The sequence below is a fragment of the Schistocerca serialis genome, chromosome 9 (genome assembly GCF_023864345.2).
Source record: "Schistocerca serialis cubense isolate TAMUIC-IGC-003099 chromosome 9, iqSchSeri2.2, whole genome shotgun sequence".
NCBI classification, from domain to species: Eukaryota; Metazoa; Arthropoda; class Insecta; order Orthoptera; family Acrididae; genus Schistocerca; species Schistocerca serialis.
The window spans coordinates 119468242-119495473 of record NC_064646.1 but is presented as its reverse complement, the minus strand read 5'-3'; the positions used below and the strand labels follow the sequence as shown (position 1 = coordinate 119495473).

The following is a 27232-nucleotide window of genomic DNA, read 5'->3' as shown; positions in this document are numbered from 1 at the left end:
TAAACCAACGGTCACAAAGAGCCCACGTGTAGTTATAAGTTGAGATACTTCCGTGAGCTTAAGCTGAAATATTTAAGAATTAATAGCGTGTGTACAATAAGCTGAAATATTTAAGAATTAATAGCGTGTGTACAATAAGCTGAAATATTTAAGAAATAGCGTGTGTATCATAAGTTGAAGTATTTAAGAAATATCATTCCGTGTGACGCTGAATTTAAACTCTGAGAGAGAATCAAGGTGAGTCGGCCGTTTTTCCAGCAACGCCACATGGCTTGCATTGCACAGGAAGACGTGCGTTTATCTCCAGAGTTCACAGTAGGAAAGTAGAATTACAAAGTGGGGCAGTGTCGTGTGAAACTGGGATAAATATTGAAGTGGGAAAGCGGAAAGTGATGAAGTTGTAACCGTTCTTTGTGTAATATTTCATATTGTTGTGTTGTGTATGTCTTGTAATTTGGGTATGTGTGTTTTGCATGGGAGTAGCAAGGTAGTTTCGAAAGATTTGTGGGTATGCCTGTTCCTTCTGTATCGCTCGATCTGGAGGAAAGTTTCGTGAGGATTATTGTGAGAGGCGAAGTGTGAGGTATAATAAAAGATCCACCATCCGATCCAGGGAGTGCACTGTTGCGGTAAATAGATTACGAGACCATAGTATAGAGATTCACTAACGTAAAGCCATGCCCACTGGGCGGAATTTCTCATGTGATTTTGTTGTAGGTTGTAGAATTTGTGTGTTTAGGAATAAATCAAATAGTGAAAAGAAAGAGATTGGTGGCCTTTTTCATTAAATTGTATGTTATCGTAATGTCCCGAATTTATATAAAAGCCGTTAAATCAAAGACAAAAGGTAAATGTGGTATTGCCAGAGCGTAGTGTACAGTCAGAGTTCTATAAATCACTGATAGTCAGATGCGTGTTTCCGTTGCGTATTATTCATACAGGAGGATAATTTGTAACTAAATAGTAAGATACGAGAATTCATGTTGCTCGATAAATTAAGGAAGATTCCACTCGCTTGGCAAACCACTCATCTTGCAGGCCTGACTGCTTGATGCCACAGTATGAGAAAGGCAAGTGGGTGCCTCTCAAACTATGTAATACAGATAAATAAGTCCGCCAAATTATCATCAACACAGTACTCAAAAGGCAGGAAATTTCCCTTCTACTTAAGCGCATTCTCTCATACTTACGGACGTTTACTCAAACAAGGACCCAGGTGAAGCAATTTGTAGGGATATGAAATGAAACGACCACATCGGTAAGGCAGGTGGCAGACTGCGGTTCGTTGGTAGATTACCAGGGAAGTGCAATCAGCGCCCAAAGGGAAATTCGTACAAAACGTCAGATCTATCCATCCTAGAATATTGCTCATGTTTGTGGGACCCGTACCAAATAGGACTAGCCGCGGGTATTAAACGGATACAAAGAAGGGCGGTACGAATTGTCGAAGGTTCGTCTGAGACGAAGATGCTGAAAGAAGTGAACTGGCTGACGCGTGAAGAAAAGCGGAACCTATCCCGTGAAAACGCACATAAAAAGTTTCTAGAACCAACTGTATGATTGAAAATCGGAATATATTACAACCCCTCCTCCCTCCGTATTGCTTGCACAGGGATAGCGAAGACAAGATTAGACTAATTACAGCACGCAAAGAGGCATTTAAACAATTTTTCCCGTACTCCAAACGTGAATGGGAAGGCAGAAATCTCTAATAACTGGTACAACGGGACGTATCCTCTGCCTTGCGTTTACAGTGGTTCGCAGAGTTCAGGTGCACTTGTAGATGTAATCACTCATTAAAATAAAAAAAAAACAAAAAAAAGAGTTTTCGTCACATATTCCAGTTGTTGGATTTCACCTGGATTTCACTGAACGCAACTTCTTGTAATCGTTCACAAATTGAGGAGTTCCGGACGTCGATTTATACCAGATTCTTTCCTCCTTGGTTCATATAAATAAATAAGTAAAGTAAATGACCAAACGAGATGTCAGAACAATGTCACTGTCCCATTAGAACTGTGTATTTTCCGAGGATTTAAGTACAAGTAAGTTCCGTATTTGAATAACTCTAGGCGAATGAAGAACGATTTGGAACTAAATCTGCTTGTTAATGGATAGCAGTTTGTTGTAAGTGTGCATAACAGTTTGTTGTAAGTACGGATAAATACGAGCTAATACGCTTGCGTAGGTGAGATATTATCGAAGCTTATGGGTACATCGTCGGTGGTACTCTGCTGTACTCATTTACGTTTATTAAATAATTATCTATGCGTATTGTTAAAAATTCTATGTATCAAGTGCGACAAACGCAAAAGGAACAGTATGAAGGGCTAATCGGCTACCGGTACTTAGTTTCATTTGTATTATTTTGGAAAAGTGGAGCGCATCTGTAAATAATACTATTTGCAAGACTAAGTATTTCGACTATTCTTGTGTAATGTTGGAGTATTTATGATCCTCATCAGGACGGTATTTCCGATACTTGTCTGTATTTGAGAAATCACACTAAATTCTCGTATCTCTGTTGACAGTCGACTTCTGTCTATCGCACTGCGTACGAAAGAGCTTTTTCCCTGACTGCGTGTCTACAACGTCATCTACCACGATTCCCGCCTTTTTCTAGGGTGCGTTGTTCTGAGATTAAAAACAAAAGTAGTCATCGGGAATTAGGAACACCAACCAAATGTTTCTACAGAAATCAGCTACCGGGTTAGAGGCACAGTGGCACAGGTTTCTCGACAAGTTGCTTACGTCAGAATTACACAGAGTGCGGGTGCCGGCTTACCTGCCGCGGGAAGTTCCTGGGCTCGGTGTAGAGGCAGCCCACGTCGCCAGAGGAACAGCAGGACTCGCTGCCGCACCTCCCCCCTGCGGGGGCGTGGTCACACTCCCGCTGTTCCAGGCTGCCACCTGCGTACATAGAAACGATGGCGGTAACACCTGGGATGTCAGGTTGTAACAGCCTATGTAGCAAAGCGCCACGGTTCTATCGCTGATAGAAATCGTCAACACAGTTATTAACAATATCAACTGTTCCTCAGGAGATGTTTGCATTCGTGTCAGATGCGAGAGATTACAAATTAATGAAAGGATACCAGTTCAGGGTTCTACCAGACAAGTGCACAAACTCAGTCCTGTGGTCTACTCCTCTTGAATACCACTAAGGCGACCGCAGAGCTTAGCGTTCCTCGTTCGACGAATAGAACGCCATCAGCTGTGTCGGAGGTTTGGAGCACTTCTGTCGAAAGCCATTTCTGTGGAACCCGGGGCTTTTGCTACGATAAGTGGATTCTTGCAGCTAGTCTGTTTGTGTGCTGGCGAAGCCAACGAATGTGAAATAAAAAAACCGGGTTGTGGTGACAGCCTGAGCTGTACCTTAGCCTGAGAAAAACAATCCCTGTCCTTTCCTTTTGTGTTATCCCGCCATGTGTTTGTGTACACTTGTGTATTTGTGTTCTTTCTGTCTTTATGTGTTTATCTGATAAGAGTTATGTTGTAGAATTTTTCTAATAATATGTTATTTTCTTTGTAAAGATGTTTGGACATTATTTATTCTTTCCAGAAGATTTTCACTCTGCAGCGGAGTGTGCGCTGATATGAAACTTCCTGGCAGATTAAAACTGTGTGCCGGACCGACTCGAACTCGGGACCTTTGCCTTTCGCGGGCAAGTTCTCTACCATCTGAGCTACTGAAGCACGACTCACGCCCGGTCCTCACAGCTTCACTTCTCCCAGTATCTCGTCTCCTAGCTTCCAAATTTTACAGAAGCTCTCCAGCGAACCTTGCAGAACTAGCACTCCTGAAAGAAAGGATACTGCGGAGACATGGCTTAGCCACAGCCTGGGGGATGTTTCCAGAATGAGATTTTCACTCTGCAGCGGAGTGTACGCTGATATCAAACTTCCTGGCAGAATAAAACTGTGTGCCCGACCGAGACTCGAACTCGAGTTGTCAGAATTATCAGTGAATCCCATCACTGAAAATTAACATTTATTCCAAATTGAGAGAACGCGTCTATTTAGCTTCCTTCTAAAGCGTAACAGCCCTCCAGTGACCAGTGGCGGGCTTCGTATCTGATCATTATCCAATTAATACAGAACATTTAGAACGTATACTTAGTGTTAAGTCCTTAAAGGTACGATCAGACATCCAAATACTTGAGTCGGCCCTACCTTGCGGGTTATGCCTGCAACAGCGCTGCGACCTGTGGTAGAAGGAATGCCTGTGGCAGTGGTGCCTCTTGTGCTGCGGGTGACACTGGCTGTACTTGTGTTCGCCGCCATTTCCGAAAGCCGTGACCGACTCACAGGCCGCTAGGAAACCTGGAAACTGCAAAGAAACATCTATTTATATGCCGTATTTGGCTTCAGGCAGGAAGCATACAATTCGACACATATGATCTAAATAAGAGGTTTTATTACAGAAAAAAAAATTAAATGTACTGCCGAACAAGACATGTGACGCACCCAGACGACACAATTCTCTGTGTGTGGCAGAACGTCCACTGGGGTGCATTAATTCCGTTCGTATTTAGTACTGTTATCAGGCCTGGTAGGGTATAAAGGTGACGTAAACAGCGTGAGATGTTGAGTGACCACAGAAGGCCACGAAGATGCCGTGTACTCGTCTGAGACAGCGTTATCAGCACCTGACTGTTTGAAAGGGACCACTTTGAGGGCCTCAATTTGGTGTCTTGGGCGAATCTCGCAATGCTCAGATTTTTGGGGAATTCGGGAGTGACAGTGGATTGATGCTGGACTGCATCCTGTAAAATTTTGGAAATTTGTGGTAAGGTCTTATGAGACCAAACTGCTGTGGCATAGTAACTTCTTCACAACCGCGCCTGCTATTCACGAACAAGCAATGGACACCTTGCGACATTCTGTGTAATCTCGCATTGTTGGCTGGAGACTGGCAGCAGCCGGACTATAGAATCACCGCCCCACGTGTAGGCTGCCGTTAACACCACAACACAAACCGTCGAGTTTGGAGAGGCGTCGTGACCGGGAAGCATGAACTGCTTATGATGGCGTCGCACTGTGCTGAAGAATCACTGTTCTGCATTACCGCGGATGACCATGGACGGCCGTCCGGTGTGGCCGAGCGGTTATAGGTGCTTCAGTCCGGAACCGCGCGACCGCTACGTTCGCAGGTTCGAATCCTGCCTCGGGTATGGATGTTTGTGATGTCCTTAGGTTAGTTAGGATTAAGTAGTTCTAAGTTCTAGGGGACTGATGACCTCAGAAGTTAGGTCCCTTAGTGTTCAGAGCCATCTGAGGCGTGTTTAATCTGGACGTATTAGGTTACACAACTATTTATTGTTCTCGAATTAATAAGGGTCTTTTCAGGGTTACTGAGGCATTATTCGTTAAGTTATTAGTATCTATTCTCCTTCGCTTTCTACTAGTGCCTGATCCCGATGATTTTATTTCATTAATTTTTAATGTTTTTCCATATAGGTTGCCTTTAAGTATGTTTCATGCGATGTCATGCCTCCTTGACGGATGCTTTTTGGATGACAGTTTCTGACCTTTTAACATGAGTTACATTATGTTTCCTCGTGAATATCACACAACTGATTTGTCAGGAGAAAAAGTGAGCCCATTTTTGAACTCCTATGCGACCAACATTTCACATGCGTGGGTAAGCCATAGGCGTGTCATCCAAAAGCATGAGGAGCGAGCGTATATACAGACGTCGTCCGCATACTGTAGAACCTCGACAGTGGGGCTGAACAAAGTCTCTAGGTCGGCAACGTACAGAGCAAATAGAAAGCGACTCAGTATCACGCCTTTCGGGCGCCCGTAAGGCGATTGGTGGGGTCCGTGCAATACATTGCCCTGATCGCGAATATATACGGTAAGGTAACCTAGAAAATTATGTATAATCCGTAAAATCACCACCGGGAGATGCGGCAGTTGCAATTTTCTGATAAGTTCTGGTATTAGTATGAGCACCAAAATCTGTCTTCCAGTCATCTAGAACGTTTCCATCCCTCCGGATGTCATTAAAGATGTTCACAAGAACACGTTCTGCATCGTCAGACAAATTGTGATCCATGTAGTAGTGGAAGTGGTCACAACCGGACGATGTATCTGATGAGGACGTTAGAGCCCTGTGGAGTTCGTCGAGGGAGAATGGTGTGGATAAACCGCCTCGTATATCGGCAGCGGCACCTGTCGCCACGAGATCGATGGGTTCCGGCATGACAGTTGAAGGTGCGACAATGGCGGCAAACTCCAGATATGCATTCGCTTGGCAGGTACCGATTTCCGTTTGAGCGAGTTCACCATCGACCACATACGTCAAACAGGAGAGTGCTCAGATAGTTATTACCAGAACTTCTTCCAGAGTTCTTTCTTGCGGGTCTTGAGAAAGCGCACAGTGGACGTTTGCATCCGTTTGTTCTCTCATGTGGTATGCTGTTTAAGACGACTGCAAGCCAGTCTCCGATACGCCACCAGACGCGAACATTCTGGGTCCCCCAGTGGACTTGGGCATCCATTAGTGCGTCATACCGTGACCAATCTGCCTGCATAACGTTCCATTTACGAGATGGCCTATAGGCTGTGATGGGCGTTGCAGTGAAAGTCGATATAAGAAAAGCGTAGTGATTAGACAGCACAGGATAGGGAAGAGTAGTCCATGTAAAAAACAAAGAAAGAAACGCCGAACACAGAATCAAATCGATGGCTGAGCTCCTCTTCCCAGGTAAGGGAAGTAAAGTAGGGAATCCATCATTGAGGAGGATAAGATTGAACTCGTAGAGAATCTCGAAGGATCCTGTCACCCAGACTATCTTTATAGACACAGTCCCAAAGCCTATTGTGCGCGTTAAAATAGCCACAAAATAGGAATGGAAGTTCCAACTGCCAAACCGGTGCATACCATTTTTCAAGGGGAATATACCACCTTGGCGGCCTGCAAAGAGCCACGATGATTAGGGAACTGAGTGCAGCAAAGAAGCTGGCCGCTATCGCTTGAAAGCTATTTACATTCTCGTGGGATGTCTGTACTGAGGTGCGATACAGTCCATTATTAATGAAGACACCTCTTCGACCATCTTCTCTGTCTTGGCGATAAACTTTGTATCCTCGAAAGCAGACAACAGAAATCGGTTGAAACCACGTCCCTTAGATGGCAGCCACTGCTCTCTTCCGTGTCCAAAGTGCATGCGGAAGGACACCTTTACTGGCGATCGTCGATCGTGCATTCCATTGGAGGACCCTAAAGCCCGTCGCAGCTCCTAGGCGTAATTAGGGTCATTAATACTCCATTGGGTAATACATACTTTCGATTTTTCCTTCGTTTTCTACTAATGCCTGATCCCGATGATTTTATTTCATTAATTTTTAATATTTTTCCATACAGATTGCCTTTTAGCAAGCTTTATGCGGTATCTGGCCTTCTTAACGGATGCTTTTTGGCAGACAATTTGTGATCATTTAATGAGAGTTACATTACGTTTCTCTGTATAATTTTGTGCTTTCGGATTTTGAAGCATATTTTACTTTTATAGTTGCCCAGAATAATACCACGCCGGACTGATTGTTGGCCCCTGTATTTTAGGATAACCTGCTGATGCCCTGACCGGGCGAAATGCGTCGTTCTTAAGTTAATAAAAACATTCTGCAACCTGCTATTATTTTAAATAGCAGATTAATTATTGAGTTTTTTATGAAAGACAAATTAATATAATTCTTAATTCCTCTATTATTTTATCATTATTATGAGTATTACTACTATTATTGACAATTATTAATTCTTTAATAATTGAAATTATTATTACTGTGATTGTTGCATAAAATTTTTTATACCTTATTCTTTGTCAGATGTAAAAGAGAGCGTTACGGCTCTAATCTGTTCATACTAAATAAGCACTTTTGCACTACTTTCGATACAGCCACGGTATCCATTTTTGAAAACTATTGTTTAACACGATATTAGAGTTATAGCAATAAATCAGTTTATCAGCAGTCATTCGTTGATGAGTTCCTCGTAGCACTCACTTATTAATTTAAGTCTCAGGTGCGACGTTTCGAAACAAACGTACCCTTAGGCATTAACTGCCTTGCCGCAGTGGTACCACCGGTTCCCGTCAGATCACCGAAGTTAGGCGCTGTCGGGCTGGGCTAGCACTTGCATGGGTGACCATCAGGTTTTCCGAGCGCTGTTGGCAAGCGGGGTGCACTCAGCCCTTGTGAGACAAACTGAGGAGCTCCGATCTCGGAAACTGACATACGGCCGGGAGAGCGGTGTGCTGACCGCATGCCCCTCCATATCCGCATCCAGTGACGCCTCTGGATTGAGGATGACAGGGACAGGGCGGCCGTTCGGTACCGTTGGACCTTCCAAGGCCTATTTGGACGGAGTTTAGGCTTTAACACTGTCGTAACATTGATATGACTGCACTTGTGCATATGACGTATCGGGGAGGCCAAAGGTTTCTGATACTACTTTTATTAGGATTGAAATAAATGGCGGTAGCTCCGTCATAAGTTGTATAAAGAAGTATGTTATTTATTTCTTGATGGCCACTACTTTTGGGCACCTACGCTCATTTTCAAACCAAACGTATCGCAAGTGTGACGATACAGGCTAATGCCTATGTATAAAAAGTGCCCCTGCAGTTACGATCAAAGCGGATATATGGCCGACTTAACAACAGTAAATAGGATTATTTTCTAGGTTCATTGTCCTCTGCTCGCTCATTTCGATTATACCTATAATAATTATCCACCGTGTATAAACTTGAAGGAACACAATCCATTTGATTGTTTCCATCATAATGAAATATCAGAAAATATTTAGAATGATATTTGAATTTGTGCTGCACACACACTGTTCGTTGCTCACTAGTTACCAGGACCCCAGATAGAGAGCGTACGTCAACTTACCGAGGGGTGATGATCCGGCACCATTGTGTATCTGACTGGGTCGTTGTACACGGAGCACACGCTGGCGTATCCGTCTTCACACAGAGAGCTCCTTCTGTCGGGTGGCACTGGCCGTATGTTGAAGTCGGCTGAAAGACAGACGAAAGCCTTCACACTACATTCAACACAAAAATCACGTGTCTCACTACTAAAAAGTTTATTCGCAAGAGAAACTGCAGTTCTGACACGTTAAGTGAAAGGTTCAATACATAATGTAATAAAATGTAATTTATAGTTGTGCGAGTAGCATTGCAGAAAAATATTTACTGTAATGTTTAATTTTTTTTGGAGCTGGATTTCACGTCATCAATAACTACTGACTCGTTAGAGATACTGTAATCACATTTTCACTTAGGGAAATGGTGGCCAGGGACTCATGAAAGAAAGACCAACATGTTTCCGCAAATTTAATATTCACCGAGGTGGCGGCATGAACGTAGTTTTACATTAATGGAACTATGGTACTTTTCCCGCCGTAATAGCTGGTGTGTATGAAACTAATTCCAATGTGTAGCTATTTTGTAGATCTAACAAGTATCCACGGAATAAATACGTACTGAATTTGCGGATTTTTGTATTGTTGCTGAGGCAGTTTGCACGGCACAATCTTAACGGAAACTAGTGCCGCCTAAGTTATAGTACGTGATGCAGAGATACTGAAACGTATTTGCTGGACTGTATTCGAGGACTGATTATGAAAAGCAGGGACTCATAATACACAGAGTAGTCCTTCATCTTGTATTGGAAAACAGCAAGAGAAAATATTTTTTGTGGATATATGTGATGTACAACACTACTGGCCATTAGAATTCCTGCACCACGAAGATGACGTGCTGCAAACGCGAAATTTAACCGACAGGAAGAAGATGCTGTGATATGCAAATGATTAGCTTTTCAGAGCATTCACACAAGGTTGACGCCGTTGGCGACACCTACAACGTGCCGACATGAGGAAAGTTTCCAACCGATTTCTCATACACAAACAGCAGTTGACCGGCGTCATCTGGTGAAACGTTGTTGTGATGCCTCCTGAAAGGAGGAGAAATGCGTACCATTCCGACTTTGATAAAGGTCGGATTGTAGCCTATCGCGATTGCGGTTAATCGTATCGCGACATTGGTGCTCGCGTTGGTCGAGATCCACTGACTGTTGAATCGGTGCGTTCAGGAGAGTAATACGGAACGCCGTGCTGGATCCCAACGGCCTCGTATCACTAGCAGTCGAGATGTTAGGCATCTTATCCGCATGGCTGTAACGGATCGTGCAGCCACGTCTCGATTCCTGAGTCAACAGATGGGGACCTTTGCAAGACAACAACCATCTGCACGAACAGTTCGACGACGTTTGCAGCAACATGGACTGTCAGCTCGGAGACCATGGCTGCGGTTACCCTTGACGCTGCATCACAGACAGGAGCGCCTGCGATGGTGTACTCAAAGACAAACCTGGGTGCACGAATGTCAAAACGTAGTTTTTTCGGATGAATCCAGGTTCTGTTTACAGCAACATGATGGTCGCATTCGTGCTTGGCGACATCGCGGTGAACGGATATTGGAAGCGTGTATTCGTCATCGCCATACTGGCGTATCACCCGGCGTGATGGTATGGGGTGCCATTGGTTACACGTATCGGTCACCTCTTGTTCGCATTGACGGCACTTTGAACAGTGGACGCTACATTTCAGATGTGTTACGACCCGTGGCTCTACCCTTCATTCGATGCCTGCGGAACCCTACATTTCAGCAGGGTAATGCACGACCGCATGTTGCAGGTCCTGTACGGGCCTTTCTGTATACAGAAAACGTTCGACTGCTGCCCTGGCCAGCACATTCTCCAGATCTCTCACCAATTGAAAACGTCTGGCCAATGGTGGCCGAGCAACTGGCTCGTCACAATACGCCAGTCACAACTCTTGCTGAACTGTGGTATCGTGTTGAAGTTGCATGGACGGCTGTACCTGTACACGCCATCCAAGCTCTCTTTGACTCAATGCCCAGGCGTATCAAGTCCGTTATTACGGGCAGAGATGGTTATTCTAGGTACTGATGTCTCAGGATCTATGCACCCAAATTGCGTCAAAATGTAATCACATGTCAGTTCTAGTATAATATATTTGTCCAATGAATACTTGTTTATCATCTGCATTTCTTCTTGGTGTAACAATTTTAATGGCCAGTAGTGTAATTATACTAACCATACAGCTGATGACACACAAATGTCATTTTACGATTTTACGTTGCGGTATCGTCATTCTCTCGATAGTATGCAGTAAGACAGCAGTGCAAAGCTGTTTCGTACCTGTATCAACCCGTGGCAGGTGAGTGAGAGGCGTCTCCTCCCTGGAACACGAGTTGTGTCCGCTCAGAAGCGGAGTGTTCGCATTGCACTCTTCGGCTCCGTTGAGGTTGCTCATCTTGCCTTCATTGGACACTCTGCGGCACTGCGGCTGTTGGCAAAAAAAGGACGATACTGTTAGCAGTGACCGAAACCGTGTTTAATCTGGACGTATTATGTTACACAACTTTTTATTGTTCCCGAATTAATGAGGGGATAAACGGTCTTTTCAGGATTACATAGGGATTATTCGTTATGGTATTAGTATCTATAATGTAAGTTACTGAAATGTTTACTGTCTAGCCCTTCGTTATATCACGTTTTTTTAATTAAGTGATACGTTGGAAATTTAATCTACTAACTCTTACTGTACGCACTGTCAGTCGCTGTAGTCACGGCGTCTAGATGTTGCCTAGCAACAGTCACGTTTAAGTGCCAGGGAACATTAGCATGCGGAGTTGTTTCAGGTGTGGTTTTTTCTTTAATAACACAGGTAAGCGGTGTACGAGGGGGACCCAAAAATAACCGGTATTTCTTTCTAGAGAGCATATACTTTATTGTTTTCAAATACAACCTTAATCTCATTCGGAGTACTCTCCATTATCATTAACACACTTGTGCAAACGTTCATTCCAGTGTTCGAAGCACGTTTTAAATTCGTCCTCTTTTATATCTGCCAGCATTTTCATGACATTGCGTTTTACGTCTTCCACATCCGCAAAACGCTTCTCTCTTAAATCTCTTTTCATCCTCGGGAATAGGAAGAAGTCCGAGGGTGTTAAATCCGGCTAATAGGGCGCGTGGGTCAAGGTAGTCGTCTTCGTTGAGACCAAAAACTGACGAACGCTGAGAGCTGTGTGTGCGGGAGCGTTGTCGTGATGCAGGAACCACACGCCAAAACCTCACAAAGCCGGACGTTTTCGCGACAAACTTCTGCGAAGCCGTTTCATAACCTCCAAATAGAATTGTTGGTTTACTGTCTGGTTTTCAGGGACAAATTCTGAGTGTACGATCCCTTTGACTCAAAAAAGAAAGAAATCAACATCGTTTTCACATTTGATTTCACTTGTCGAGCGTTTTTTGGTCGAGGTGAGCCAGGTGACCTCCATTGTGATGACTGTTGTTTACTTTCTTGATCGTACCCATAGCACCATGACTCATCACCTGTAATGATTTTGTTGAAAAAATGTGGATCATCTTTGAACGCATCCTTCATTTGGAGACAAGCTTGAACGCGACGATCCCTTTGATCTTCGGTAAGAAGCTTCGGCACGAATTTTGCTGCCACTCTTCGCAAATCAATGGTCAAGATGCGCTGAATTGAGCTCCAGGACAACCCCGACAAGTTCTCGAGTTGGTGGATTGTCCTGCGTCGATTTTCACTGATGAGATCACGGGTTTTGTCGATGTTGTCTTCGCTTCGAGCAGCTGAAGGTCGACCGGAATGGGGCTGATCTTCAATCACCATTTCTCCCTTTTTAAACCGAGAAAGCCAATCTTGCACTTGTGTTTTACTAAGAGCATGTTCTTTGCAGGCTGTCTGAATCATCGCAACAGTTTCTGCTGCGTTCTTGCCGAGCAAGAAACAAAACTTCACTGCCGCTCGTTTACTCATAAGAACTATCCATTTCCTCGTGTCACGTCTGCACTGTACGCACACTCAAAGAACTGCCAAAGAAATCACACTTCTCACAGTTGGCAGAATGACTCAGCAGAGCTCCTACTACAACCCTCTGGCGGCGCAACCTGCTACTACAAGTATACGATGTGCAGCATTACGATTCCGGCTACTTTTGGGTCCCCCCTCGTTTTACAACTCTTTGCAACCTAAGAGTTATTTCCGTTCACAGTAACGGAACATTAACAAGATCCGAGTATGGTTCTGTTATAAAATCCAAAGATTACTGCTGAATTCATTAATATTGTTTTAACTTCTCGAATTAGATATGTCTTTGAGTACAATAGTAAATGAAAGAAAAGCGTAAGTGTTGCTCTCATTGCTATGGAGTTGTTTATAAAACTTATTATTGCGCGGCTGGTATTCGGCCTTAGAACTACTCGATGAGCCAAAACATAACCATCTCTTTAACAGCAGTTTGGTCCACCTTTGGAACGCACTACAGTAACAATCCTACGCACCATAGATACGACAGATCCTTGACAGGTTTGCAGAGGTTGGTGGCATCAGATGTCTACGCACAGATCACGCAAACCTCATAAAATTCGGGCTGAGCTGGCGCCCGATGCCACCCCAGATGTGTTCCGTTGGAGAAAATTTGATGCCAAGACAGCAACGTGAGTTCACTGTCACGTTCCTCAAACCATTGTAGCACCAGTCTGGTCTTCTCACATGGGAAGTTTTTTGCTAAAGCATGCCACTGACTTCGGGAAAACGTCAAGCAATAATGTTTGCGCGTTCCAGAGCTGTCGGCTCTGAGCACTATGGGACTTAACATCTATGGTCATCAGTCCCCTAGAACTTAGAACTACTTAAACCCAACCAACCTAAGGACATCACACAACACCCAGCCATCACGAGGCAGAGAAAATCCCTGACCCCGCCGGGAATCGAACCCGGGAACCCGGGCGTGGGAAGCGAGAACGCTACCGCACGACCACGAGATGCGGGCCAGAGCTGTCATGGTGCCTTTGATTACTACTACAGGTTCCATGGACGCCAAAGTGAAAGTCACCCGTAGCGTAATACCATCCCCACCGGTCCCCGTCCGCCATCTGAGTAGGCAACACGTTTCCATTGATCCGTGATCCAGACTTGATGATGCAGTCCTCACTGCAATCGTAAATAACAATGTCGTTGGGTCAACTTGGGAATGTTCAGGGGAAGTCTACTGCGGAGCCCAATATTCAGCAACGTCGGTACGCTCCGACATGCCTATACCTGCACCAGCGCTGTCCTCTGACGTCATCTCCTCCACTGATCACTACACTAATTCGCACAGTGGGAAAGGTGCCCCCCTCCGCTTTCTGTGATGAGGCGTGGATGCCGAACACGCTGTCGCCTAAATGTGGTTTTGCTGTGCTTCAACCAATTTGAGTGGACGCCCATCACTGTAATATGCGAACAGGCGACCAGCTTCATCGTTTCCGACATGCTCATTTCCCATAAGCCACGCCATAACAATCTGCCCTTGTGAAAGTTGCTCATGTCATGGGAATCCCCATTTGCGGCCTGTGTTGTTGCTAGAATGATTCTCCGTCTGCCTTCTTCTGAAATAGTGTTCGTCTGTTGAGCTGTTTGGTGCTGTGTTACACGAAGGTACTACCTACTAGGTCTGATGGTGGGCGCTGTATTTGAACTTGCTGAATGTGTCTTCACTTGTGGCATATTTTAATTGATAATATCTAATCTGTTGTGGACCACTACCTGTCCATTAGGACCACAAGATGCCTGCAGCAGCCTGTGTCTTCTTTACGCTGACCTAATTGTCTCATGAGAGCACTGGGTGATTGTCGCAACTTACTATACAAATGTTCTGAGTGCTCATTGAATCTCTTGATCCCTTATTTTTCGCCGGCCGCGGTGGCCGTGGGGTTCTGGGCGCTTCAGTTCGGAACCGCGGGACTGCTTCAGTCGCAGGTTCGAATCCTGCCTCGGGCATGGATGTGTGTGATGTCCTTAGGTTAGTTAGGTTTAAGTAGTTCTAGGTTCTAGGGGACTGATGACCTAAGATGTTAAGTCCCATAGTGCTCAGAGCCATTTGAACCATCTGAACCTTATTTTTCCCCTGCAGCTTTGTGAAGACAGCAAGACGGAAAAGTAGTTGGGGACGTGTTGTATGCACTGGAGCACTTTATTCTGGCAGCGATGGATTTTATCAGTATGAGTTTTACGGGACAAACATAGTCTGTAAATGATCGTGTCATCGCTCGCAAGATCTTCAGTATGCAGTATTCAGAGAGGGTAGATATCTCATAAAACAGCAGTTAAAAGTCTCCCAGGATGACGGAATTTCTTCCAGGTGTCTTCGACTTTATGTTTCCACGTGAGCTGCTGATCAGGAGTGATTCTTTATTATTTTACACACGACGTCCACGGTATGCGGGTGGGAGAATGATGTTTCCTCTCAGCCTGGGCCGCCGCTTTGTTAACAGAATCACCTGGCTGTTGGCAGCGTCAAACCTAATACGTCAATTTGATCCCATTCCGAGTCTCTCCAGGTCCAGCACTCAGCGTACTATCACATCTGGTCGTTTGTGTCTGCACATCAAGGCAGTACTTTCTGCATCGATTAATTTGATAGCATCGAGTGACTGCTGTGTAGGCAAGACAAAATCCAGCACCGAGCATTGAAGCACCGCAGCAAGTACATTTCTGCACGGTGAAATGGCGTCCCCCACCCCAACAATGAAGGAGCGACCTTGTAGATAGGTGATGAGAAGTTGTAACAGGAAGCTCGGTAATCCCTGCGGGAATAGTTTCTAAATCAGACCCTGATGCCAGGCGCTGCCAGTGGCACAGGACACATCTAGGAGGATCATGACACATTGTTTCCTGCAATTAAATGCTATGGTTTTTTCTTCCACCAGTCATAGGAGCTGAGAGGCGTGGAGTGACATGCCAGGAGACCGACATGCTCCTGGGACAACACGGCTACAGTCGTTATTGATCTGCGGTAGCAATATCCTCTCGGAGACCTTGCTCACCTCGGAGAGAAGGCTGATAGTCTCGTAGCTGGTAGGATCTGCTCAGTTTTTCCCCGGTTTTGGGATTGCTATTACGACTTTCTAACGAGATAAGGGATACTTCTTATGAGTCAGGATGCTGTTAAAGATACGGGCAATGTATGTAACGCTCGCTAGCGGCAATTCTTGGGCATCCAGGCGTTGATTTGATCATTCGCATCTTCCTATGTGGCAGCCGTTTGAATGTTCGCTGTGATTGTCTCCAGATCGTCTTCTTCCGGTTCAGTGGACATATAGCCGGCAGCTTTGGCAGAGCGGTTCTAGTCGCTTCAGTTTGGAACCGCGCTGCTGCTACGATCGAAAGTTCGAATCCTGCCTCGAGCATGGATGTGTGTGATGTCCTTAGGTTAGTTAGGTTTAAGTACTTCTAAGTCTAGGGGACTGATGACCTCAGATGTTAAGTCCCATAATTCTTAGAGCCATTGTTAGTGGACATATAAACTTGGAGTCGTTCCTCCACCAGTTGAATGTGGGCGTCGTTGATGTTCTCCATCATGGGTTTAAAGTTGTTTTCAGATAGCTGTAGCGTTGGCTTTTCCCATTAGAGCGTAGGCCTGACCAGCAGTAGTTGTTAACGGTGGCATCCTGGGCTTTCTCTTCGTAATGAAGTGGGCTACGTCCCATGCAGTGGCATCATGTTGAAGTGCGGCCGTCTTTTCCACCCACCTACAATTTCAGTGGCTAATTAAAGCCGTCCTGATTTGCCGCTGAAGGAGATTTTTAACTGCGTGCTGTCTTGTAAGGCGCCACTCCTTGTTCGGTCTGTTACTCTTTCAGATAAGTCGAAGTCTTCCAGCAGGATTGCTGGGTTCTGTGCTAGTGGAGTGGAAGACATAACTGCTACAATATTGGACGTAGATACACAATTGTATTATGCATACTGGTGCCAGCTTGGAGTACATGATCACCGATTTTGCTTTGCAACTGTCGGCGGTATTCATACGAGTTGGCTTTTAGCTGTGTTAAGACGCCTTTTTATGGTGGTGAATTTTCCCTCTATGGAAAATACCACGTGGGAGTGATCAGGAGAAAGCATGTGTACGACGTCCGCAGTAATGAATCCAGGAATTCACTTGACGATACAGACATCGAATACATACGGCAAGTTTCCATTGGCTAGGTAGCTGTGTAGTTCTTCAGGTCCACATACTTACACTCATTAGTGTTCTGCTACTCAGTGTGAGGTGTGGGCAGTGCGAGTGATTGTCCAGTATTGCCACACCGTGGCATTAAGGTCCCTGACGATAATGTTCTTCCCTCTAGTTTCGATGAGGTTAGTTGCATGCCCTTTAGGGCAACGAGGATAATGGCTTGTCTGGTCTCCAATGCAAATGACGTGGTTTCTTCGTCGTGTAGCGCTGGCTTCGGTGCAGTATAGTGGCAGACCTGGTTCCTGACCTAGACAGCAGTTCAACTTCCAGCTGCAGGGCGTCGGTGCGAGAGCACGCACGGTTGGGACCGTTGGTTCGCAATGCAAGTTTTAATAAGTTTCAGCCACCACACAAACGTCAAAGATCAGGTCCTTCATGAATTGCGTGAACACCAGCAGGTGGTCGTATGTGCCGTTGGCATTCCAAGTCGAAAACCTGATGACTTCAGTTAGCTTATTTCTAGGTATATCCAGCTGGTTGATTCCGCTGGTTATCATCAACATGATTCCGTTGGCTTCTTGTACTGTCGTGGCTGTGACTGATGGCAGCGTGGCAACGGTTTCTTTATTTCAGTAAGAGATTACGAAGTGCATGTACTAGTCCAGTAACCTTTGAAATGTTCTGCCGTGGTCTGTGGCACGACGTGGGACTGTTGTCTTGAAGTTTGCTCCTGGATGAGTCTCAGGTCTGCATGATTGGCAGCGGCTGCACCCTTGCCAACATTAGGGACTAGCTGATCACACCTATCTATGTAGAGCATTGCATAATAAGTATGGGGGTTGGAACTGCTGTTTTCTGCGTGGTTGCCGTTGTGGTGCAAAAATAATTTTAGGCTGCTGGTGGTTGCGGATGCTGTATTTTTCGCGGCGTCATTGGGCTTTAGTGAAGGGGACTCGTCTGTCAGCGTCTAACGTTTTTGTACCTGATGTGGCCTCTGTAATTGGATGGATGTTTGCCTTCTATTGCAACATACCGCTGCAGATGCCGAATTTAGTGGACACTGTCCTCTGCAGTATCCTTGGTTACATTTCACGCGTCTCGGTGCCATTGGACAATGACGCGCCAGATATTTTTGGCAGATTTAGCACTGGACTGGGCCTCTGCTAGATCGTAATTTTTCATGAGTGACAACTTTTCTTCAGTGACAACTACGTTGTAAGATCTCTACTTGTGGAAAATTTTTCTGTGCTTCTCTGTATCCGGAAGGCTTCGGCGAGACTTTCTGTGAGCGTGGAATCTTGAGCCACTCGACAACTGTGGTGGAGTATCCCATTTTTTACACATCTGATTTTACATCGTCGTGACGGATAGTCGTGGGGAACATTTTAATGGCAGCACTCATCCATTCTGCTTTCACAGTCGGGAACGTGTTACACGGAATCCTTTCAGCTACGATCATACCTATCTCTTCAGCTACGATAATATCTATTATTTTGGCATAATCAGCAGTGCTCGCAATCATAAACTTTTAATTTGTCTGCGCCAACTTGTTTGGCGGCGAAATATCTACCGCAGTACATCTTTAGGTAAGTAATCACCTTTTTTTAGTCGTCCGAGTACTGCAGCGCTACAGGTGATATCTTCTCTAATTGTTGTTGCTGGTGTGTTGTTCTCCAGCCCTGCTTGTTGTTCTGCTGGCTCTTCGCTGCGTAGGGCGTTGAAAGAATTATTTGTTTCTAGCGCAGGTGTTCCACGCTCTTTCCTCAGTCTGGTTAGCTTCTTCCTAGGTCACTTCCATCGGTGCCACCTGAGACTTTCGGCTATATCGGAATGTTTACTCTTAGAGTCTCAGGTAAATTAATGCACATCCGTGTTGCCTTCACTGACTGAACCCGTACCAGGAAACTTCTCGCATTCCGGCTTTGTATATCGCGTCTCGTTAGCCGGAGCGACTGAGGGAGCCGCCGAGTACGGAAACTCCTTCGTCATCGAGGCAGGTGCTTCGACCGCATGCGTAAACAACACATCCTTTTGACTCGAGCTCGCGAGAACCACGAGAATGATTCCCAGTCGTCTATGTTTCACTTATTATGATGACGCTATCGTAGCAGTTTTAGGTGGGGAGTGAAACTTTCTGATAGATTAAAACTGTGTGCCTGACCGAGACTCGAACTCGGGGCCTTTGGCGAAAGGCAAAGGGCCCGAGTTCGAGTCTCGGTCCGGCACACAGTTTTAATCTGCCAGGAAGTTTCATATCAACGCACACTCCGCTGCAGAGTGAAAATTTCACGTAGGTGGCGAGTGTTTTGAACTATGGTTGCGTTAGATACCGGCAGTGGTCAGGCCTGAACTACTACTGCCAAGCGCAGAAAACAATTGCGCTGTAGTCACTACCAAATGCCTTGTATACTCCAATTTGCTTTGTGTTGTGTGTGTTTTTTTTTTTTTATTTTCCAGTTTGGTTAGAGTAAAGAGACTAATCGTGATGCATGAAGGGATTATTCGAATGAAAATCTCACCACTAGAAAAGCAATCAGCGACCGTTATGTCAGTTCTGCTTTCGCGAAAGCACAGAACGCGGATGTGGGATGGCAGCCCTTCGAGAGGGAGGCGGTGTTCATTCCCGCACACTGCTCCTCGCCCCTCTGCCAGTCAAAGTTCCAGTTTGTTTATGGGCGCTGCCGACTGCCACGATACACTGCCCGCGTAATATATACTTTCCTTATCGAGTCAGCCGGCCGGTGTGGCCGAGCGGTTCTAGGCGCTTCAGTCTGGAACGCAGGTTCGAATCCTGTCTCGGGCATGGATGTGTGTGATGTCCTCAGGTTAGTTAGTTTAAGTAGTTCTAAGTTCTAGGGGTCTGTTGACCTCAGAAGTGAAGTCCCATAGTGCTCAGAGCCATTTGAACCATTTGAACCTTATCGAGTCACGTGCCTGCAACGCCACCAGGCCGGATACCGTCGCAAGGCGGGCAGTGGTCTTAATGTCTGCGTCATCACAGTAAGCTCCGCATGGTCAAGTATTGACGCTAGAGTATGACATCTGTTGTTGCTATTTCAGCAAAGCCATCTCTGCTTCCGCCATACGTGATTCATGGAAATCACGGGAAACAGACGGGATTCTGAACCCGCAAGTCCAATACCTAAATCACAAACATACTACAGAGGACAGTTACCGAATACTGGCTGATACGTTACATGTCATGCAATTGATCTTTTGGGCAAATGACGTCACTGACACTTGCAATGCCGAACTTCGAGAGCAAGTTGAGTACCTCTCGTTGCTTTTTGGAGCGAACAATGATGAATGAGTTTCTCCTTTTATCGTCCGTACTCAGATGCTTGGCGAAATAAATAAATAAATAAATAAAAACATAAAATAAAAAAAATCTACACTCTATTCTGTTCCGTATAGCCCTATTCCTTATCTTCCTATATTATATTATGTTTGTGACCAATAAGTGAGATGTATAATGTATTAAGATACGTTATTGCTACTGAAGCGTAGCCTATCCGTAATGCCTTTCTTGTAGCGTGCACTTTGTGCAGCTTCGCAGCTTTCGCTCTGCTCGCGAAATACTGTGCTGCTTATGTTCTCTTGTAGTGAAGTGTTACTTCGATTTTATTTTATATCGCACAAATTTTTTATATAATGAAAACTGCGATAAATGACGGGCACGATCAAAATCTCCAACAATCCGGTAGACGAATGAGGGTGGAAAATATTTGTATGGTACTAGACACCAGTGTTTGTTCTTCTGTTGACAGATGTTTTTCAATTAAACCAAAAAGTAGAAAAATTCTTCCAGATAACAGGCGATTCGACTTTCCTATCGTAGAGCAAGTTATTACCATCGTTCCTGTGCTCTTCCATTGCCTCGTTTGCTGTTCGATCAGCAGGATAAAACTTCCTCTGGTATTCGTCCTTCTTACATATTCTTTTCATGCAAGAGTCACCTTTCTTTATTTTCCTTAACTCTATATTGTTTTAAAAATGTTCGTTTCTCATCGTTTATCTAACCACTTTCGTACAGCCTTGAACGTATCTCAGGAAACTCTTCTCCAATGTATGTATGTTGTTAAATCACTCTGTGTTTGTCTTCTACGTCGATTACAAAACTTCATAATAATGTAGAGACATATCAAATAAGATTCGTGTGATCCGTGAAATTCCTCAGAGTACTTCTTGCAGCTAAAATCCGCCAGACGTCGTGGTCACAAGTCACTCCAGTACTTATAAAACGACAAACAGAAGAATGCTTCCATATGCAGGGATGCAGCTAGACCCAACTTGGCGATAAAGGAACGAATCAAATATTTAATCATATTTCACCATCTCATCTTGTTATTTTCCCTTACTTCTTATGTTAGGGTGAAAGAGCATCTGGTGCTCGGAACGAACCTGCAGAAGGCAGCTCACGTTGCCGTTGGCCGTGTCTGAAGGCAGTGGTAGCTCCGACCAGTTGCTTCTGTGTACGTGGGTGCAGTTCTCTGGGTGCCTGCCGATGTTATCTGGAAGCCAAGATGCGACGCGTTTAGTTGAATTTACACCTTTCTGTATTCACACAGCTTACAACTCCCTGCTCGGGTTACCTGGATAAAAGTTCTTGTCTTCGGAGCAAGAGCTGCTTGACATGTATCCAGCGCAAGAGTTTGTGTCCGAACTCAGTAGAACGGTATTTGCGCAGGAGCCGCTGGAGTTGGATGTCTTCATTTCCATCTCGTGATCCGACTTCTGCGTTGTCTGGCACATGTCCTGGAAATACAGTCCACAGAACTTATTATCTTCGAGTGAACTCTTAATAGAGCCGTTGTGGTGTTCCTCTGCTTCCATGTTCAGCTCCTAAATAAAAATATCTCGCCCATTTTTCTGCTTTTCCCAGACGAAGTCATCCATTTTCAGACTGAAGTTATGTGACTTGGACATTAGCGAGTCTCGAGCACGTATAAACTCAAATGCTAAGGTTACTATTATTATTGTGTCCTGCAAGAGCTTATCATTCGTAAAAATTTGGTTAAATGTTGCTTTGCCAATGCAGTATTATTGTCTACGAGTGATTCAGATTTCTGGACGAAATTACGTTTTCGCATAAGTGGAAAGAACTAAACGTGTATTGAGATCTGCATTGCATATACAGATTCTAAATTATCTTTTCATGCTTAGTTGCTTCGCTTGGTGAAGGAAACGAGTTAACTTCTATCGCAGTAGCAACAGTAGCGTTTTGAACTGTAAACAACACACGTGCATTTGACCAGTCAGTTGTGAGAGGGAGTGCTAAGTAGCGGAAGTGCAGCCTCAGCGTGTCTGCGCTGTTCTGTCGCAAATCGCAGAGGAGTAACATCTCTAAATTAAATATACTAGACATTCTCCAGAATGCGTGGATGCCTATCGCTACTCGACTGAATCGCTTTGACAACGTAACTGGAAGTCAAGCCAACGTGAAGCGCGGGGTGAACAACATCTTTAAATAAACGACTTTTCTGGCAGATTCACATGGCTGAATCAGCGCTGTGGGCGTAGCGCTCGTGTGTGAGAGGAGGAGAGGGGGGGGGGGGGTGGAATTCCACAACACCCCATTTTTCCCAACGGCCTTAAGTGATACTGACATTTTCACTCAACACACTCACGTAAACCCACACAAACCATACACCACTGACGCCAAATACAAATCAAACTCGCGCGCCCCACCCAGCAAAACACGCTACGAAACAAATGAACACTACACGCCCACAACAACACGTAATGGCAGCGAAAACTCCGCCTATGCTTTGAGAAATCGAAAAAGTGCAGTGCCAAGCGACCATACGTTAAGAAGTAAGCCTATTTACACCGTCAACAACACAGGAGAACTCACCACAACTTCAAAACTGTAAGTTACACGAAAAAAAATTATACAGACTCATTTCCGTTCCTAAATGGATAAGAAACAGAAAAATAAATTACGTTTTACTGTTTGCAGATGACAAGTTGTATATTGTGTAGCAGAATAGCTACCAAAAGAAATGGACAATACCATCATGTAAGGTATGTTAACTAAGGCTTACATCCACTTTTCGCCAATGAAGTTATAAATGGAAGTTTTACATAATGTTGTAAACAACACAAATGTTAATATGTAACAACTATTTTACAGTTAAAAATAAAAATTGAACCCACTGACGATAGCACGAAAGTACTGAAACATGTATGGGTGAAAAAAAAGTGTCTTGCATAAGGCGGAAATTCTCATCCCCGAGGCCACTAAGTTCAGAATCCTTTAAGAAAGGTAGTCATAGTGACTTTTTCTTGGCAACCGTACAGTGAGATAATGGGAGATTCAGGTGGCTGTCGTCTGTGACAGGCAGCATCAGGGGGATGGAGGTGTTGTCCCGCCTGAAAATGATGGATCGGTCTTTCCCTAATCCTCCTGAATGGGTTGTGGCCAAAGCCCGTATGGCTGGGTTAAAGGTCTGTGATTTCCTATGATGGCCACTGTTTTCTGATACCCACTGTAGAAAACGTTCTAGACGTCCACCCAGGAAGCAGCATCTTACAGAAGTTCTGTTAACGGCGGCAGGAAATGGTCAGTGAAAATATCTGAATTTTGCTCTTGATTCCGATTGGCTGGAAGGCTTTGTAGCTCGCGAAATCAAGAAGTCAAATGCATGCGTCGTAGTGGTAGGTCGGGAGTCATGGGTCCTATGGTGTGAAGCTGAGCTTTAAAAGTTGTGTATGAGATCAGAAGTTAATGATCATCAGTGATCAACTTAGTTGTTCCCTGGTTTTTGTGAGAAAGGGAGCGACTTAATGAGCGAACATTTTGTACGGAGTCAGAAGTCTCATATTAGAACATGGAGACATCAGCTAGCTAGCGGCAGTGTTTGATAACGACCAGGCTTAGCAAGGTCTCATGAAAGATGATAAATTCTGTCTGTTCTAGTGGAAAACTTGTGTTATTTGCGACCCCTTCTCCCTTTTCACTTTAGGCAAATACCTTGTTTTGTTTTTGGAGATGATAGAAATCTGTTGAGGAAGCTCGTACTGCCCATTGATCTATCACCTTCTTGTGAGCATGTCGAATCTGAGAGCTGTCGAAGGGGTTGCCTGTGCATGGTCGCCTAGGAATTGGTGGAGGATTGTCTCTGCACAACACCGAGGGTGTTACCGAACTGGTGTTCTTAGAGGCACCCTTTCCTGTTTCATTCATGCACCCTGAAGGCGTACATTTTAGGAGAACTAGTTATGAAAGATATACAAATGGCGAGAAATGTCTCTTCGTTTGTTATATTTGTCATTTTATTTGGAATGTTTACCACTTTGAGCATCTCTGCATACCGGAACATCAGTGATACGTATTCTTCGGCAACCTGAAGTTGTACCATTATTAAGTAGAGCTCAGGCAGGCGAAGGATTCGGAAGTAGCTGTAGGCTTGTGATGGGGAGAGAGGATTGTGTTATAGCAGAATAAGTAGCCTGGACATCAGATGTGCTGCAAAAGGAAGGAATTTGTTGTTTCAGATGATTTAATTTAACATTAAGGATAAGGTATGATTTTTGAGGGGATCCTATAGAGAGACAGCACTTTGGAAAAAGTAATTTGCATTAACCTTTACTTTTGACAAGTGCTAGTTCAACAATTACTGTAGCATAAAGATTTCATTGTATTTAACAATACATACATGTTGGTATCTAGTGTAAATTATCAATCGTGCGTTCAGTGTTCTATTAGCTTTCTCCTTCTACAGTTAGTTAAAGTATTTTATCAAGAGAGGCAAAAAGTAAGTGCACAAAGGGCAATTTTATGTACGAGTATGTGACAATGCTAATAAAAAGTAATAGTCCGCGTTAGTAAAAGTGTCTTATCGCTTATTAAAAGCATTTAACCTAATTGCAAGGTACCCTCCTACTTATTTACAAAAGATTTCGCGAAACATAACCTTTTATTACATGAAAAGATAGATTTGGCAAAACCTGCACCATCACATCTTGCAGTATTGCGTGAGCAGTGCCCCATATTTTCAGAAAAGGAACAAAAGTTTAATTTGCAAAACAAAATCCCGAGAAATAAGTTAACAAGGCAAGCTGCCGCGCAGTGATTTATTTCAGCTTGTCAGTCTTACAGTGCAGAGAGGTCAGACCCAAGTTATCCGCTGCGAAGGTAAGAATCTGTTGTAGGGCCTAAATGAACTTTTGTGAGAATATTAGAAACAGTTTTCATATTCAACATTTCATATAAATTCAGTGGATGCAGGGCATAGATTTTGTTACGCAACAGTTAGGCATTGTGTGATGGTTGCATGAAAAAGTCATTCTGAGTGTTGCTGATAACTAATCTTTACCTTTAGTCTCATTTAGAAATAGTCAGATGTGTTTCAGATTAATCCAAATCACGTACCTAAAAAAAGAATACGTACAGAAAAATCCGTGTTTAAGCACGGTAGCAAAGGCGATTCTGGATCAGACTCGGTAATCGGAATTTCAAAAGGGCTTGTTAGGTAGAAGTTTTGACACACACACACCTTCCAAGGACTAAAAGTAAATGCATACAAATTAGTTTCAGGTAGTCAATGTCGTACTCCAACTCCGTTCTCCCTCAAAACCACGGCGCAGGAGAATCGAAACAGGTGGGCTGCCAAAGCATAAGTAGACCTCGCTGGTTCAGATCACTTTCAATATCGTCACACGGTTTTCAGCGGTACCTGATGGTTTACAACCTATATATCACAGAAAAACTGCGAACGCGCTACACTCCAAAGAGCTCATATCACATTCAATGGAGTTGCAGCCCAACTACATCCTTAAAGAAGAGTTGAGTCCCTGGGGCTTCTCAGCAGTATCATAAGTTATCAACTTCGTCGTTCTGTTACACAATGCCCTGCAAACTACCGTTTTCGACCGCCAAATTTGAGTAAATGAACGCCCCGAGATCAGGGGTGGTTTTCCTGATGGACTTTATGCCACTTCCTCAGGGATTTTTGTGTCGATCCTGATTGGTTGGGCGGTTGATTTTTGGGAGGGTACCAAACAGCGAGGTCATCAGTCCCACCAGAATAGGTAACGATGGGGAAGGAAGTCGGCCGTGTCCTTTCAAAGGACCTTTCCCGGAATTTGCCTGAAGCGATTTAGGTAGATCACTGAAAACCTAAATCAGGATACTCGAACGCGGGTTTGAAACCGTCGTCCTCCCGAATGCGAGTCCAGTGTGCTAACCACTGCGCCACCTCGCTCGGTGTCGATCCTGAGCGGTAGGGCGTCTGAAATATTTTCGTCGACCATATATAAGAAAATCGCACGATTCTAACCTCCACCGCACAGTTGTCAAGAGAGCGTGTGAGTGTTTGTAACGGGGGTTTCAAAGAACTTTCCGTCGTGAGACACGTTAATGAATGCGTTGGGAAGAAGTTGGGTGAAGTTTGGTGCCAGAGTAACGTCATTAACCCACCTTATACCTCATATGAAAGTCTGAGTTTGGGCCTTTTTTCGCACGTGTCGACACCATGTTGCCTGAATCTTCTTCGAGCCCGAGGATGACGTCACAGGTCGCCTCACTTTTGTACAGTTGCAAAGAAAAGTTGTAGTCACCCCATTTTGGTATTGTAGTTTGGGAAAATGACGGGGTTCTTTTGCACGGAGTAGATGCATTGCTACAGAGCACTGACTAGTGGTTTAGAAGGAGTGACTATTTTAGTCCTCTCTCATGGGTCCATGTCAGGCCTCCGAACTTTATTTAGCATGATAGTATACAGTATTAAACTCTGCCCGAACAAGCCATGAAGGCCCAACCGTACCGACCGGCCACCATGTCATCCTAAGACCAAAGGCATCACTGGATGCGAAAATGGATGGGCATGTGTCAGCACATCCCTCTCCCGGCCGTACGTCAGTTTACGAGACAGGAGCCGCTACTTCCTCAATCAAGTAGCTCAGCGCACCTCACTTGCCAACATCGCTCGGCATACCAGACGGTCACCCATCCAAGTGCTAGCCCAGCCCGACAGTGCTTGACTTCGGTGATCTCACGGGATCCGGTGTTGCCACCGCTGCAAGGCCGTTGGCATTACGTGTAATAGAGCACGGAAATAACGCTGGCGCCTTAACAAACGCGGATCTGCGGAACAATAGGTCGCATCATTTGTGTCGCACATGCCACGGCGCTAAGAGTGAATGGACTCGCAGTCGTTGAGAGC

The 27232-nt window shown here is 44.7% G+C and overlaps 1 protein-coding gene across 1 annotated transcript in view; it reads right to left on the bottom strand.

The window, feature by feature from the left end:
• The window catches only part of LOC126419409 (roundabout homolog 2-like), a 308578-nt gene that overhangs the window by 21681 nt on the left and 259665 nt on the right, over positions 1 to 27232 (bottom strand). The window contains exons 16-21 of the mRNA XM_050086597.1: positions 21659 to 21821; positions 21468 to 21577; positions 11236 to 11383; positions 8899 to 9026; positions 4174 to 4330; positions 2786 to 2910 (exon numbers count right to left, since the gene is read on the bottom strand). Coding sequence (XP_049942554.1) covers positions 2786 to 2910; positions 4174 to 4330; positions 8899 to 9026; positions 11236 to 11383; positions 21468 to 21577; positions 21659 to 21821 — 831 coding nt within the window. The remainder of the gene's footprint in view (positions 1 to 2785; positions 2911 to 4173; positions 4331 to 8898; positions 9027 to 11235; positions 11384 to 21467; positions 21578 to 21658; positions 21822 to 27232) is intronic.